At 36.5% G+C, this 16665-nt stretch overlaps 1 protein-coding gene across 7 annotated transcripts in view; it reads right to left on the minus strand.

Annotated features, from left to right (window-relative positions):
* The window catches only part of slmapa (sarcolemma associated protein a), a 79832-nt gene extending 67204 nt beyond the window's left edge, over positions 1 to 12628 (minus strand). For 3 of the 7 annotated variants that reach the window (XM_032548671.1, XM_032548669.1, XM_032548665.1), the window contains exon 1: positions 10985 to 12628. In XM_032548671.1, coding sequence (XP_032404562.1) covers positions 10985 to 11263 — 279 coding nt within the window. In that variant the 5' untranslated portion in view covers positions 11264 to 12628. The remainder of the gene's footprint in view (positions 1 to 10984) is intronic. The other 4 variants (XM_032548672.1, XM_032548670.1, XM_032548668.1 and 1 more) reach the window with 2 other exon arrangements.
* Between the last annotated feature and the right edge of the window lie 4037 nt (positions 12629 to 16665).

Genomic DNA, 16665 nt, shown 5'->3' on the forward strand with positions numbered 1-16665 from the left:
ACATATCTAGAATCTTTCAAAAGGACGTAAACATCCACAGTTTAAAAGTTAATGGGGCGTGCTGTGGTGGCGCAGGGGGTTAGCACGCCCCACGTCGCGGGTTTGACTCCCGGCGACCTTTGCCACATGTCCTCCCCCGTCTCCTCGCCCTCTTTCCTGTCTGCCTACTGTTGCAAAAAATACGAGCCACTAGCGCCGCAAAAACTCTTCGGAGAAAAAATGGAAAAAAAAAAGTTAATGTACAATTAAATGAGTTACAATTTTAATTTGATTTTAGAGATTTAGGCCAAAGGAAAACATCAAGGCAAGGCATGCTTCTTTTTTTAAAGCAAAACGTTCCACGTAAGATGAAGGATTAAAAAATGACAGTTTGCAATCCAACAAAAGAGAAAATAAAAAATCCCTTTTCTAAGCATTTGTTTGATATTGAAATTTCAAACTTAACTAAGAAAAGTACTCAATAACATTTTTGATACTGTAGAAACATTTTTATGAAGGAGCAGAATCTTTTCTAGTCAAGAGCAAAAAAAATCTGATTAATTAGGATATGACAAAATCTGAGCCTCTTTAATCAGGACGAAACCAACAAGCAACTGGGAATTCACCATTAATTATTAAATATTACTTCCCTGCTTGGTAAAACACAACACTTATAACTAAGTAATAATGCTACAAAATGTAAATAGTTGCAGAGTATTATTGTCTTGTGTTGTAAATTTAAGCATACAGTTTCTTATTTTGCCTTCATTTATATATATTTTTAGAATTGCACCGATTGCAGTTTTCCGGTCGATCAATCTTTAAAAAAATCTGACCTGCTGATTATGATTTTGTCAGATTCAAGTTTTTTTTCTGCAAAGTCACTAAATACAGTGACACGCAGTGTAAAGGAAGGATCTGGACCATGCAGATAGATTCAGCAGCAGCTGTGTATAATTTCTGTCTTTCTGATAATTCTGCTGAATATTCTCTTCAGTGATCAACAGCAATGCAATTTCACTACTAAACATAAAAATGATGTAAAACACCAGTTGGCTTTGTAGTCCAGTGAGGTGTGCTCGGAGTAAGGCAGACAATGTCAACAGCATCACCTTCCTGTGTGAGGAAGTGTTGAAAAGCTGCCTGTGCGAGTTAAATCACAACACGGTTTACCCTACAGGCTCACCGGCAGACGACAGTTAAAATCAAATCAACAGCAAAACTTGGATAAGTTTGTTTTTTTTCCCAGGTTCCTGAGATGCTCATGCTGACTCAGCCTCCTGCATTAATCTCAGGTAAAAATAGAGCTGGAGCAGAAAGAGTGATGCAACACGCGCAGTAGTAGATGAGCATTTTAATCGCGTCGTTCTGAAAATTATTAATGAGGTTAAGCATGAATAAGTGATGCCTGTCTTCAGCGCTGCCTGCTAAACAATAAAAAAAATATCAGAGTTGGTCTGAACAACAATCTTCACTTAGAAATAAAAAATAAATAATCAGAACGAATGATTAATTACTGTAGCACAAATGACTATCCTACCTAATACTGTGTACACTGATGACAGATGAATGCATTAATGCAGCTCCAGAACTATGTATACATTGGCTGCTATATATATACAGTTACACAACTGAACTGTACTAATTCCAGAAAAATATAACCAGTTACACTTAGACAACATTTGCATTGTATATTTGTGGCAAGACGACAGTCAACTGAAAGAAATGTTTACAGCGTAAACAAGAATCTGAGTCATTCAAAGCAATTTAGCAGTAGTTTCTGTCATGTTTTCTTGCATATTTGCAACAAGTTTTAAGTTCAAAGTTCAAATCTTGCAGCTTCAGTTTGGGTCTACTGTGTGATTTATTACTAGACGTAATTATTTGCTGCTACGACTGAACGCTGTGAGGTTGGTAGGACCAGCGTAACCCTGCAGTGATCCGATAGGTCGTTCTTATTTCACCTCGTTAGCAGAGCTTTACTTCCAGCAGCAGGTCAGTTTGATTCCAGGGTTCCTGAACATGTAAACACAAAAACCCCTTTAGATTAAGTCCTTTTGTTTCATATTAAAGTAGAAAAATACTTGAGGTGGTGATGAATTTGTGGGAGACATTTCCACTGTAGGCAGATTTTAAGTGTGAAATGTGCAAGTAACAGAAATGGGGAAGGAGGAGAAAAAAAATCATTTAATATCTTCACTGAACTAAAAGAAAAAAATGTGCAAACCAACAATAAAACGGTTCCGTGTTGTACTGCTGGTAGTGTTCCCATCACTGACTGTATTCAGATGTGACTGAGAACCAACAGCCTTCCTGCAGCATTTGGGGATTTATACCCAAACTGCCTCTACATCTGCAATGTAAATACCCATGATGCAGCAGTCAACATCTACACTGGCCACATTAAACCCCTGAACGCTAAAAAGATGGGTTGTGTTTTTAAATCACACCCCCAATTAAACGTTTACACTCATGCATGAAAATGGCTGGAAACAGATGTGCAATTATACAACCGTCCATCTTTGAAAAGCAGAAATAGAGCCTCCTGCACAGCCAGCAAGAATGTAGCAGGTGGTTTCTGGATGGTAAATCTGCAACAAAACACTTGCCTTGCCCCTACAGCAGTAAAACCAGCTGACCAAACGGGCTGGGATTCGCTGGGGTTGGTAGGCGACGGGCAGTGCCTGCTGACTTGTGAAAGATTTTTAAAATGACTCATTTTTCAGACACCAAAATATAAGTAAATCCCAAAAAACACCTGGGTGTGTTTTTTTTTTTTTTACCCCTCCAGGGGGTCTTTTGTGGGCTCTAGTCTCCCTTATGTGATAGTGGGCTGACAGGAAACGGGGAAGGAGAGGGGGGAAGACATGCGGCAAATGTCATCGGGTCCGGGAGTCGAACCGGCGACGGCCGCGTCGAGGACTCAAGGCCTCCAAATACGGGTCGCGCCAACCCCTACACCACCACGGCACGCCCACCTGGGTGTTTTTTTAAATCCTATTTTTGTAAGAAGAAAAGATCCAGAGGGAAGTACAAAAACATGCAAAATGTGAATTTTGCATAATGGGTCCCCTTTAAAGCTGTCAAATTCAAAGCAAAGTTTATCAGACATTCATCTTAATTGATCCTCAGTAAGTCTGTGCTCAGAAAAAACTAAAGTCACTGGGAGTGGAGAATCTGCTCTTCTCAGAGTAAAACAGTGCACACCCAAAGCCAACAACGATCAAATGAGTCATCTACTATTAGGGTGAGGGTGTGCGTGCTTTTGTGTGTGCGTGCTTTTGTGTGTGTGTGCTTTTGTGTGTGTGTGTGTGTTGTATGTCCTCATTTTTAGCCAACAAGTAGACCGACAATAACGTGATTTCTCACCCGCCACAAACATCACCTGATGTGCCTCGGAGACAAAATATCCAGGAAAATACGGTTTAACAGGCGGCGGACCTCATACCTTTAACATTCGTTGATGTTTTTTCCCTTTTATGATGAGCGTGGTTAGGAAGAAACTTTCAACACCACAAACTCTCTTCTGGGAATTAAAATTTGGTTTCTGGGCCATCTGCAACTTGGTGAATCAAAATCTGCTTTTAATCATTTATAAAACACGGCTAAATACACCCAAACTTTTTTTTTTCCAAACAAGCTACCCCAAAATGTGAATCATTTTTTTCACGTGTAACGTCAAACGTGTAAACAAACCTGCAAAATCCTTTTTAATTTCTGGATATTCTATAATTTACAAACAACATTCTTACACAGAGCCTAGCTACTTTATCTGTTCATTTAAATTATTTTATGCTTAGTTTACTGTATAGAAGGTAAATGAAGGTTGTAATATAACTTATTTATTTATTATTTTATTATTATTTTTTTTGGACAGCTGGTAATTCTGGCTTGACAATTTTGGGTCAATGTGACAAAAAGTTTGGACACCCCTGCGCTACAGGCATTAGCTGTCCAAACCAAGAGCATTAAACCCTTTCTAATAATTCTGCAAGTGTCTGGGATTCTCCTGCTTTATTTCCACTTCTCAGTAGCAATTTCTACAGAACTGCCCACTTATGAAACAGAGGATAACAGGAGAATCCAGCTTCATGTTACAGATGTTGAAACTGCTGTCCACATGACTGCACAGTCTTAAAAAAAGGAAGCTTAATTCATCAATTCCCTTTAACATGCAATCGTCAGCTGCTGTAATGTCGACATAACCGAAATAATAATTAACCTGCGACTGAAAGCCACAGCTTGGCAGGAAGCTTTGTCTTCTGCAAGCAGAAGTTAATTGTTGCAGTTACCACACACAGTTCTGACGTGACACAGCTACCTGCTGCTGAGGGATAAACCCGGTCTGGCCTGGTCAGCTGGACCGTGTTACGGTTCACTGCAGGGAGGGATGGACGACGCGCTGCAGCTGTATGGCGTTAGTAATACAGGTTTCTACTTGTTCAGGCTTTCCTCTGAGAAGCTAATTAACAAGAAGGCTTGTTTTTGGCAGCTGATGATGACGGAGGTGAAGGACTCGACTCTCAGGACTCTCCTCAAACCCTTTTCAAGCTCAGAGTCAGATCAGGTCCAATATTTGTAGACAAAACCCGGCTAATGGGGGAGCCATGTTGGGATGACTTCCTGAAGGTGGAGCAGGTTTTTAAAAAGACAGAGGCCCAATTTCACGGCGTCAAAATAGGAAGTGAAATTTATTTTAAGAAAGCATTTTTAAAACAACTGAAAGTACCAGTTATTGATAATGCTATAAAATGGCACTATATGTCTGGAAAAATACAAAATACTGCCCATTTAAAATTATTTTATACAAAATTTTAAAAAAAACAAGAAAACTTAAAAATGCAAATAGTTCAATTACCTTTTTAATTAAGGAAAATACTTCTGGGCCGCTGACTTTGCTCTCTGCTGGCTTAGTAGTTTAACTTTCCCTGTTCTTAAGCTTTTGTTTAATATTTTAAAGCTCCATTTTGTCACTTGTTGTTGATTATTAAGAGGAATATTGACATAAAAAAGAAATATTTTATAAAAAAGTTGTTTCATATTTCCAACTTGAGATTGAAAGTGAAGTGTAACATAAAAAGCAGTGCTTACTTATGCATCAACTTAAGTTTGCTTTTATTTTTTAAAGTTAATGTTAAATTTTTATTATCTGTTTTTGCACTTTAAGCATTTTTTGTACTTCAAACTTGTTTTCATTTTATTGTGTTTTAAGCAATAAAATGTTTTCAAAAAAAGGAACTGAATTGTTTATTTTCCCTTCATTTTCAAACTAAAGCTTTTACTAGCTTTAGGAGCTACCGCAAAAGGGGAGCATTTATTTATTCGATTAATTGTCAGAATAATTGATTGATTACTAAAATAATCGTATAGAAGAGCCCCATTCCAGACAAAGAAAGTTTTTCATCTTAAGTGCAATATGTATGCATTTTTGTACAGTTTTGGTTTTAATCCCTGCTCTGATTGTGTTGTTCTTTCAGCAAACTACATTTTTTGAGTCGGTGTACTCCAGTTAAAATTATTTGATTACTAAATTAGTTGACGGTTATTTCAATAATCGATTAATCATCTCCGTCCTACCCTAGATGTAAGCTCTCAATACATTTCCTTCAGGAAAAAGCAACTTTTTAAAGTCAGAGAGGAAGAATTATGAAACAGGAAGTGACATCTTCGTTTAGATCTGCAGCATCTCATCTCATCTTCCTCAGAGATTCCCAAACTGGAGCTGCAGGCCCTGCAGCCTCATTAGGTCTGATCTCTTATCATGATGGCCGCCGCCGTTCAAAACATCGCTTCACTTTCTCCGTAGGTCTTTAACACATTCATCACACCAGCTGTTCTCATGTCAGTCAACGCTCTAGTTCACTGCCATAACACTTAAAAACATAATTAGATGTGTTGAGGTGAAATCAATCCAGCAGCCAAACAAACAAGACTCAGAAAAACAAAGTATTTTACCTTTCTGCTTTGGGTTGCGTGCTGATCGGAACAGCAAAGGTGAAAGTTTGATGCAAAGCAACCAACTTGGATCCAAAGGAATGACTCATTTTCAACCCAAAACTGCAGACTCATTCAACAAAACGTTTCTCTTATCACAAGAGGAAGCTGCGGTGATGAGGTTCTGGTTACGCAAGTAGACTCTGAATCCAAGAATGCGCGCGCTGGACTTTGTGTTGCCACACTTTTCATAATTTGCATGTTATGTCCTTTGAATTTATGGATTATTTTTATGGTACAACACCAAACAAATCAAAAACAAACACTCATGAATGGAGAGCATTAAAAGGAGAGCCGTGTATTCAGACCTAACGGCTTGCAAAACAATTTGTTACATCAGTAACTGTGTGCATTATTACTGCTCACACAGAAATGTGGGCTAATCTAAACGGATACATTTATCAATATTTTTGCAATAATTCATGCATGTTTCTCCACAATACACCTCCAGATAACTCTGATTTCCAAAAAAGGGCCCGCAACAGCTCTTAATAAATTAAAAAGGAACTTGTTCAAAATTATAAATGCAGAAATAATAAATGTAGGTTTTTAATCGGTTTTCTTTTTTTCCTGCAATATTTGCATTAAATTTTCACAAATGAATGACCCTAAAAGCATTAATTTGGGTAAAACACGTTAACGTGTTTTAAGATCCGTTTTTCTTATTACGTTGGAATCTATGAGCTTTTTAAATAACATACTGTAAATTTCCATCCTCTTATGTTCATCTTTATTTTAAATCCTAAATGTAGAAATTAAATGTCTTTAAAATTTAAACAAAATGTCCTAAAGTAGATACTAAAGTTGGATAAAATATTCTATAGAGAGTCACAAGTCCTGGTCATGGGAATTTTGATTAAAGTCGTCAAAAATATTTTTTATTCTGCTTAATTTTTTTGTAAAGTTATATTCTAAATGATTCTTTGATATTTTTTTTGAAGAAAAAGTCAGACAGCAAAGCCAACCTCATACTGGTAACTTACACTACAGAGTTTTAAGCACAACCCTATTTTTGTTTAAACATAAACTGAATTTTAAATGTTTCGGAAATGTGTAAATAAATCTTTTATTTGTTTGCACTACGGTCTTCCCCTCCTGTTAGTCACCAATGATCTAAACAGAATCCGTAGACCGATTTAATAGAAAAATTTGTTTCTGAGAATCGTTTCTGAATCAATTCTAAAAATCCAAATTAAATCGCTAGACACTGAAAGATTTACATCTCTAGTTGATATTTCTCTAAAAAGTTGTTTTTTCAAAAACTTATGTGACATCTGCAACTCTAAACATGTTGCATTTCTCTGTCCTGACAGCAAAATGGCTCGAAGTTATAAAGGTTCTTCCCGTTATTATCTTCTAAGGACACAAACTTTCTAGAAGCTTTGATTTAAGTGGAGCTGAATCAGACCCAGGTGTTGATTTCTCCACCAATTTGTGGTTATTTGATTTATTTTGCTTTAAATCCTTATAAGTCTTGGCATTTATTGGATTTAAAAGACAATGAGGTACCGAGAAATAAAGGACAAAGCTCTCCAGCCGTTTACAGCCCCTTAAAGCCTCCGTGAACACGTGCTTACCTTTCCTTTATGCGTCATAAATTAACAGAGAGTGGGCTGCATCTGACTTAGGAGGTCTCTGTAGTGAGCACACTATGGCTACTCAATCATTTACAGCCAGTCAGCGTCCGGCTTCGCTTCACTGACAATGAAGTGCATTAACACCCAAAACAGAGACTTATTCTTCAGGAATAAAGGAAATAAACGTTGAACATTAGATGCTGCTGGAGGTTAAAGACTCATCCAAACAAGTTCTGGTGAAGGACATGCGTGCAAACCTCACTGAATCGTTCAAGACCAATTAAAACCGTGGCGCTGGTATTTGGAGGAATGCATGTGTGTTTATCCCTGAAGAGAGGAAAGGATGACGCTACTCCTGTCGTTATAAATAGCTGATGCGCGCACACACACACACACACACACAGGGTATCACAAAGTGTCTGCATGCTGCAGAACAGGGTAATCCTGATGCTTCTCGACTTGTTTAGCTGGTTCCTCAAAGAAACAGCAAACTGATTCTCCATCACAAACATTTTAACTCTCAATCTGAGGATTTTAAACTAGAACTTGTCAGCAGAGAAACATGAAATACTGTAATATTAAATTGGAATTAGACAGGAGCTTCATTAAGCTGTTGGGAAGCAGAACAAAGTCTAAAGAGATTACGTTAAACTTGATTAAACTCAGAGTTTCTCACATTTGGTTCACATATTTTTCTACTCATGAAACCAGTTAAACCTTCTATATTCTTACTGGAAGAGATCTCATACATCTGTATATATTCCAGTTATATTCTCATTCAGGCTGGCAAGCATTACTTTGGTCTTTTCTAAAGCTTTTTAAAGTAAACGCCCTTTGAAAAACAATATGTACATTTTCACTATTTTTTATGAACTGCTCCAGAGAAACATGGTCAAATCTGAGAAGTTACATGCAACTCAAAGCTTCACACCAGCTCAGTTGAATCGGCCTTACTTAATCAATTAGGATCTTAAGCAGCATTTGTGAGCAGCAGTTTCCATGCTCAGAGGGCGGATCAGGTCTGAATGGATTAATTTCAATCCCCAGCGACATGATTGTTAAAGTAGAGTGGAATTAGAAAACAGGACAACAATCGTATCCTTCAGCAGGTTCTGAGAGACTCGCAGTGTCTCAGGAGGCCGGCTAGTGCTGAATGGGTCGCTTCCCCTGCTTCTTCATATCATTAAATTCACACAACATGACTGCAGTTTAACACACGTTCAGCCGGTTAAACTGAGGAATCCGTCTTCGAAAGGAAAACTAGTGATAAACGTGACATTTATCTGAAATTCAGCAACCTGTGCTGCGGTGGTCGACCATGAATAGCAGCTGTAGGAGTTGATGTCAAATTAAACATGTCACAATAAGTAATAAATCAATCAACATGAGCTCGATAATTTAGATTCTGAGATTTTCAATTTTGTTTACAGTGACTTTATAAAGGATGTGGGTGATATGGACTTTGAGTTTTATCACAATATTTTTATGGTATTATTGTGATAATGATAAAAATGACAATAAAAACTATTATTTCTCTTTTAGGCTGACGCTCCTGAAATCTATTCCGTTTGTAATACAATCACATAAAAAAGTGTGATTTGCATCACTAACTAGACAACATTTTCTAATAATTAATATTGAATGAAACTTTCATTGAACATTACATGAATAGTAAAACTATCCCAACAATGATGTTATCATTATCATTATCAATTATCATCCCCAATATTATCAGTTTTGGGGATTTTAATCATCATTAATTGGAGTTCACTGTGACAACATTAAATCAGAATTTTTATCATACCAAGAAATTTATCACAATAAATGATAAACGATACGATAAATGCCAACCCATATTTCATAATTCATTTCTTTCATGGTTTAAGTTTTCGGTTTCATTTTTTGTTTTTGGTTGTTTTGTTTATTTTGGATATTTAAAATATTTTCCAGTTCCAGTGTTTAAGAAAAATGCTTTAGAAAAATAAAGTTTATTGATATTTGAGAGGAAAAACTTGCACTATTAATTCATTACCATTAGATTATTTGAAAATGGTCTCAAAAGAACAATATTATCCTTTATCACAATAATTTCTGGGACAATTAATTGTAGGGTTGGGCGATGTGAACTTAAAGTTTTACCACAATATTTTTGGTACTACTGTCATTACGATAAGTGACAATAAAAACTATTTATTACTTTTTTTAGGGGTGCACCAATTGCAGTTTTCTGATCACCGATCTTTTAAAAAGTTTAACCTGCCAATTCCAATTCTGGCCAATACCAATTTTTTATGAAATGTTGCAATATAGCAAGAAAGTTGTTGAGTTGGCAACGACAGTTAATTGTAAACCTGCAGACATAACTTGGTGGGCCAGTCTGTCAGCCAAACCTTTCTCACTGGAGAGCAAAAGAGGACAGTGGGGGATTCTTAGACCTTTGCCAAGCTAAATGAGATCGCTGGATTAGATTGGCTTCACATGTAAAAATCGGCATATCACCGACCTCCCAAAATGAAGAAAATTGGCACCAATAAATCGGCTGGCTGATAATTCGGTGCACCCCTAACTTTTTTATCCAATTACACTTAAAAAAATTACACTACAAACGCACACTGTTTTTGAGAAACACTAGTCACATAAAGAAATGTGGGTTTTGTCGCTGAACTGCACACAGTAACCAAATTAACCATATGCTAAATTTATTTATATTTTTGATACTTTCATTAGAAAACCAGTGAAGAAAATAATAACCCCAACAATGTGGACAGTTTTGGGCGGTTCAAAAATCAATCATTGTAATTTATTGCAACAATGAAGAATCAAAATTCGGATGAAAAACAATATGATAAATGCCAACAGATCCTTCAGACTTAATTTCTTTCATGGTGTTGGTTGATTATGGTTTTTATTTCAGTTTTTTATCATTTTGGGATTTTTTGTTTATTTATTTTGGACATTTAAAATATCTTCCAGTTCCAGTGTCAAGTTTTCTTTACAAAAGTAAAGTTTATTGAGGGCAAAGTTGGGTTATGTCATCGCCATTATATCACTTGAAAATGACACTATTCTAGTTTATCGCAATAACTTCTGGGACAATATATCGCAGCGCTTGGCGATAATAAAGTTTTACCACAATATTTTTGGTATCATATAATCATGCACTAAATTTATTGACATTTGTTGATGCTTTCAGTGAACAGTAAAAATAATAATCCCAATAATACTGACAGTATTGGTGTAAACATTGTCATTTGGCATATAACTTCTGGGACAATTCATCATCCTGCAAAACTTGTTATGAGCAATTATTTTCTCCATTGCTCCATATTAAAATCAGGATCTAATGAAGTATTCGTGCCACCGAATCAATCATAGATTCATGAGAAAGCCATGCTTTTTGTCAGTCATGGATTGAAAACGTGGCTGTCTCTTACCTTCCCGGTCTTGTGGTCGAACCACACAAGAGCATGATTCCTGGACAGCACCTTGCAGTCGAAGGTGGCGTTGTTCTGGGCCGGTCGGCAGCGAGCCACAGACCTTCCGATCTTGACCGGCTCGTCCAGGTACACATGCCGCTCCTGGAATGGGTGCGAGTTGGGTCGGCAGGTGAACACGGCCAGTGCTGAAGGCATTGATTTTGGCTTGAGTGTGTTACTCCAACCAGACACAATGGAGAGGTTTTCCTGATCCAGATTGGCAGGGTTTTGGTGCATCCCCCCTAAAAAAGAATAATCTACAATATCTGAGGCCTGTCTGCAGGCAGATCTCCAAGTTCTGTAATCTTCTAGGCACTAACTGATAAGCATTGTCCCCTGTACGCTCTCGGGACTGCACTTTGACTCAACTAGACTGCCCTTCGTTTGAGGAAAAGGAAAATAAAAAACAAACCAAACATGTATAAAAAGACAAGACATTCCTTTTTCAATGGCTCCCCACTAAAGCTACATAACGACGCTTAAATCTGACAGCAAACACTATGTACAGACCAACGTGCCATGTGTCAAGACATACATGACTGATTATAGCACTGACAGCCTGGCAAACAGCCCCTCACGTCCATCAAACTATTCAAGCAGTGGAGCTGGGAAGTAAAACCATTCAAAGTTTATCTTTCGTCGCACAAAACAGCAGAAGCTCCTCCAAATAAATAAACCCACCTGTTTATTCCCTACATTTGCTGAACTATTGCGCCTTTTTTCGAGCTGTGATGCGTTTACCTGCCGGCAGCAGGCTAACAACAAGCCGGTCCACACGCACTTTAATCGAGTGTCATTTGCTGTTCGTCTAAACGGCACATGATAATCGGGGTGACCTTGTTACCCTGATACAGGGAGCCTTATCTTGGCACCTCACGTCGGGTCACCACTCCCTCCAGAGTGCACCTACGGGACCGCTAACGACACCTAGCAGAGCCGGAGAGCCAGAAACACCACCGTGGGTCGGTTAAAGCAGTCCGATGGGGATTTATGCCTCAAAACACTCAACAGCCAATATTCAGGGGATTAGTAAGTCGTCTTTTACAGCAAAAACGCTTATCTCTAACTCTCGACCAACGTCTCTGGCGTTCAACCAGCTAGGCTAGGCTATGCTAGGCTAATGAGTACTTCCAAAGTTATCATTCAAGTCCTCCAATGTTTTCTCCCCACCCTTCTCAACCAGTTCGCTTACCGAGTGGAAGCGATATGCCATACCTGTCTCCAGTAGCAAATAAAACCAGCAAGCCGAGGCGTCATTGGCTACAAACAGTCCCGCACCGCGAACGCAAGCGCAAAGGTGAGCTAGCTAGCAGCTAGCCGGCTAACTGACAGTCAGAGCGGAGAGAGACGCGGAAAAATCTGGGGAGTTTCTTCTTCACTGCGGCTCCCCGCGCATCACACTGCTGCTGTGCTTCGGGGGAACCTCACTGGAGGACGCTGGTTGCGCTGTCGTTCCCTGTATTAGTCCTAATCCAGTTTGCGGTGGTGGTGTTTTATTACAGCTGTTGGCTTCCGGCGGTTTTCTGGAGAGAATCTAGAAGAAGTTGTCCTCCTCCGCAAGTCCCTGCCGCCATACTGGAAGTAGAAAGCAGACAGGCGTGGTGCGTTCACTGACCTATAGGATTAACAAAACTCTCTGGTTACCTCATTAATAGATAGATAGACCAATAGATGAATATTTATTTCCGTGTTGTTTTTTTAACTGGTTAAATTTACACTTTCTGTTTTTCTGTTTGTATCTTTTGAGTAGAGGTGGATAAAAAAAGTCACATTTACTTGGATAAAAATAGAAATACACCTTTAGGAGTAGTTTTATAATTTACTGTTAGTCAAGCAATATTATTATGAAGTATCGCTACTCTTACTACATAATAATTGCTGGATGCTCTACTCAAAGCGAATAACTTCACAAAATGAATCAAATCAAATTTTATCTGTATAGCACATTTCAGCAGCAAGGCATTTCAAAGTGCTTTACATCATATCAAACACAGAAACACAATGAAACATAGAATCAACGATCAAAAAATGAAAAACATCAATGAAGAACAAATCAAAATTGTTTGAGGCAAAGACCCACAGATTTGAAGTGCAACATCATTGTTGTATTTTCCTTTTAGTTTATAAAATAACATAATTTGTACAAAACTTAATATTTTTCTTCGAATTATATCATTTTACTAAATCAGATGTCATGATTGTTTACTCAGTACTTGAGTCGCTTTATAAAATGCTGTTTTATTCTTATTTCATCGACGGCAACTTTTGACCTTTTTAAGTAAAGCTACTCTTAGTTGAGTAAAATTTTGGGGTTATTCTAAATATAACTTTGGTTTTGAGTTATATTTTACAACACCAGAATTTTCACTTAATAATTGAAATTAAGTGTTTTTTGCTCTTCTTGTAATAACACTTCTTCAGTATTGAAGAGCAATATAAATGTTGCTCTTCGTGCTGCTGTTTATCCTGAAAGGCTTTATAAAATGTCAGTTTTTCCGACTTGACACCATTTCAAACATTTTCATAATGAGACTGGATTACAGTTTCTATTACAATTCTTCATCTTTGTGGCTATTTATTAGGAACTGGGAGAACAGGAGGGAACAGGACAGTGTGGAGTGACGTTGGAGGAGATCAGATTCTGCTTATGGCGCCAAAATCTCTCTATCCGCTCTTTGGTGAGCCGAACCCTGAGACTAAATCAATACTGGATGAGACAATGAAACAGCCACACCACACATCAATCCCCCATAGTTTTACTTATTTCAGCCTTTGTTTATTGAAACATGGGACAAAATTATTTTTAATTAAATTAAATTAATTTGCACCACTGAAAACACACTTTGGAGTTTTTCTATTGGCATAAAGGCTCAAAAATCAAGCATTAACAAGCAAAATTATTACTATATTAACTTTATTACTAAGAACGTAAATTAAACCAACGTACTATAAATTAGACCGTTTATTTGTGTATTTACTCTTTTTGGTGATTGTGTTCAAAGATTCGTGTTTTTTGTGTTTTAAGTTAAGAAAATTGCTTCCACAATCCCTAATAGGCAAAGGCATGCACTGCATATATAATTCTCATTCATTATTACTTTACATTAGTGCTGTTTTAATCATGGAATAAATGTTGCTGATGTTGATGCTTATTGTATATTTTTTTCAGAATTTTTTTTAAATGTGTCTCTTTATTCGGTGCACCCCTAACTTTTTTATCTAGCTACACTTAAAACATTACGTATCTTTTAGTGTATTATTATACACTTTCTTTATGACACCATTGTCTTTTTGATTTATTATTATTATTATTATTGCAAAGAAAACAAAAATATATTTTATTATTTAGATAGATAGATAGATAGATAGATAGATAGATAGATAGATAGATAGATAGATAGATAGATAGATAGATAGATAGATAGATAGATAGATAGATAGATAGATAGATAGATAGATAGATAGATAGATAGATAGATAGATAAATCTTTATTGTCATTGTCACAAGGACAACGAAATTTAAAAGGTGCCACCAGTCAGTGGATATGCTTAAAAACAAAAAATAACTGTCTCACAATTCACACACAATGTAAGAATTAACAAATAACTGATAAAAAACTAATAAATAAGAACAGCCACATTCTCACATACATCATTCATGATGATTAATGGTTGTTTTTGATTGCATTTAGTTTTGTTATTGCTGTCGGGTAGAAACTGTCTCTGAGACGGTTGGTTCTGGTTCTGATACAGTATTACAGTATACAGTATCATCCAGTATTTTTATTATTAGTCGCAGTAAGACTAATTCCTTCACATTTTTTATCTAACATTATACATTATATTATTAACATTTATGAAAACATAAATATGTTTTATGTTCAATAAAAACATATTTTATTTATGCTGCATTCATAAGTTTAACATCCATCCATTCATTTTCTAACCCTTGTCCCTTGGGGGGTCGGGAGGGGTGCTGGTGCCAGCTAACATTTCATAAGTCATATTATATTATATTATATTATATTATATTATATTATATTATATTATATTAGAACTACTGGTTGCTTCTTATCATCATTGCTCCATTTATACGAAACATGAATATACATTTTTAAATAACACTTTTATTTTATTGAATAGAAAGTTACATTTTACTGTATGTGCATTTTATTTTTACTTATTGTCAGTTTTCTGTTTGTCATGGTGGTGGTATTACTCCTGCCCAATAATCTCCCAACTCTGGGATCAATAAACTCCATCTGATCCAGTTTTTTGTTGTTCATTATACATTATTTGTCCCCCACATTTTTCCCTATTATTCTTAGTGCGTCCTGATTTTCAGGATCAGGGTTTTGTCATGAGACGGACCTGGTTCTGGTCCTTGCAGCTCTGCCCAGCCCTCCTGCAGAGCAACCAGAGGGACCAGCTGTCACTGTGCCAACAGTCTGGCTATTATCTGAGATTTGCCAGCATCTTACTGTGTTTTATCTTCTTATCACTCAGCTGTGTAACTTACAAAGAACCACAGGGTGTATTTTACATTTATAAATGTCTATTTAAGAATAAACTGGAGAAAAAAATAGAAAAAGACTTCGATATGCTCAAGAGATTTGGGTCTTCCCTTTGAAATCAATATGAGGAAAGAGTAAAAGAAATTAGAAAAATGTAGGCGGATACAGTATGTGTAAACTGAAAAATTATGCATGTTAAAGTTCTTGAATATTTTATTATTCATGGTTTTTTCTGGAAATGTAGGTTAAGACATAATATGGGATAAAAAGTAAGATGTGTGTGACAAAAAATAATTTATAGTTTTTGCTGAACATGACATTTCTGATCTCCACATTGTTATAAAAATAACATTAGTGCCTATTTTATGGTTCTTACTGTGCCAAGAAAAATAAATATTTAATCATTTAAGCAACTAAATTCTCCACCAATGAAGACGATGTAAAAGGATTTAAAAACAAGATCAATCTTAAGGATCTCTAAAAATATATATTTTTTGAGATTTGTACTTAAAATGTAATTTATTAACTTTACAAATTATTTTATTGTGCTGAAATTCTAAAATTAGATAAAATTAGATGTATTAGGTCAAATGTATTATGACCTGATATATGTTGATGATCCTTTTATACTGATTCTGTGTTGGTGACAGAAATAAATCATGTAAACTGCTATTATTTGCTCAGTAAAAATTTGATTCACTAAATGGGAATCAGAGTCTCCCTTCAGGTTGTTTCATCCGTCTGTTTGCTCAGTGCAGGATGTATTAAAGGATTTGGATAAAGCTGATTTACTCCTTTGGTCCTGACTCAGACTGACACTCAGACCGAACAAGTGATTCATTCAATTATGGGGCTTACTTTACGCCTTGGATCTGGACCAGAGCAATGTACACACTGCCGCACAAAATAAAGGTTTTGGGTCAAGAATTCAGACTGTCATCTCATATTTCTGACTTTTTACACAAAAATTTGAGATTAAATTCAGACTTCTGTTTTCAGTTGCCATATGTCCTCCATACATTCATGAATGAATGAAATTAGCTTTTTTCTTTGGTAAAGGTGGCATTACTAGATCATCTGAAGTAGTGAGGCAGCAAGAGAAATTGCAATTATTTACAATATCCT

The sequence above is a fragment of the Xiphophorus hellerii genome, chromosome 20 (assembly GCF_003331165.1).
Source record: "Xiphophorus hellerii strain 12219 chromosome 20, Xiphophorus_hellerii-4.1, whole genome shotgun sequence".
In the NCBI taxonomy this organism is placed as follows: domain Eukaryota; kingdom Metazoa; phylum Chordata; class Actinopteri; order Cyprinodontiformes; family Poeciliidae; genus Xiphophorus; species Xiphophorus hellerii.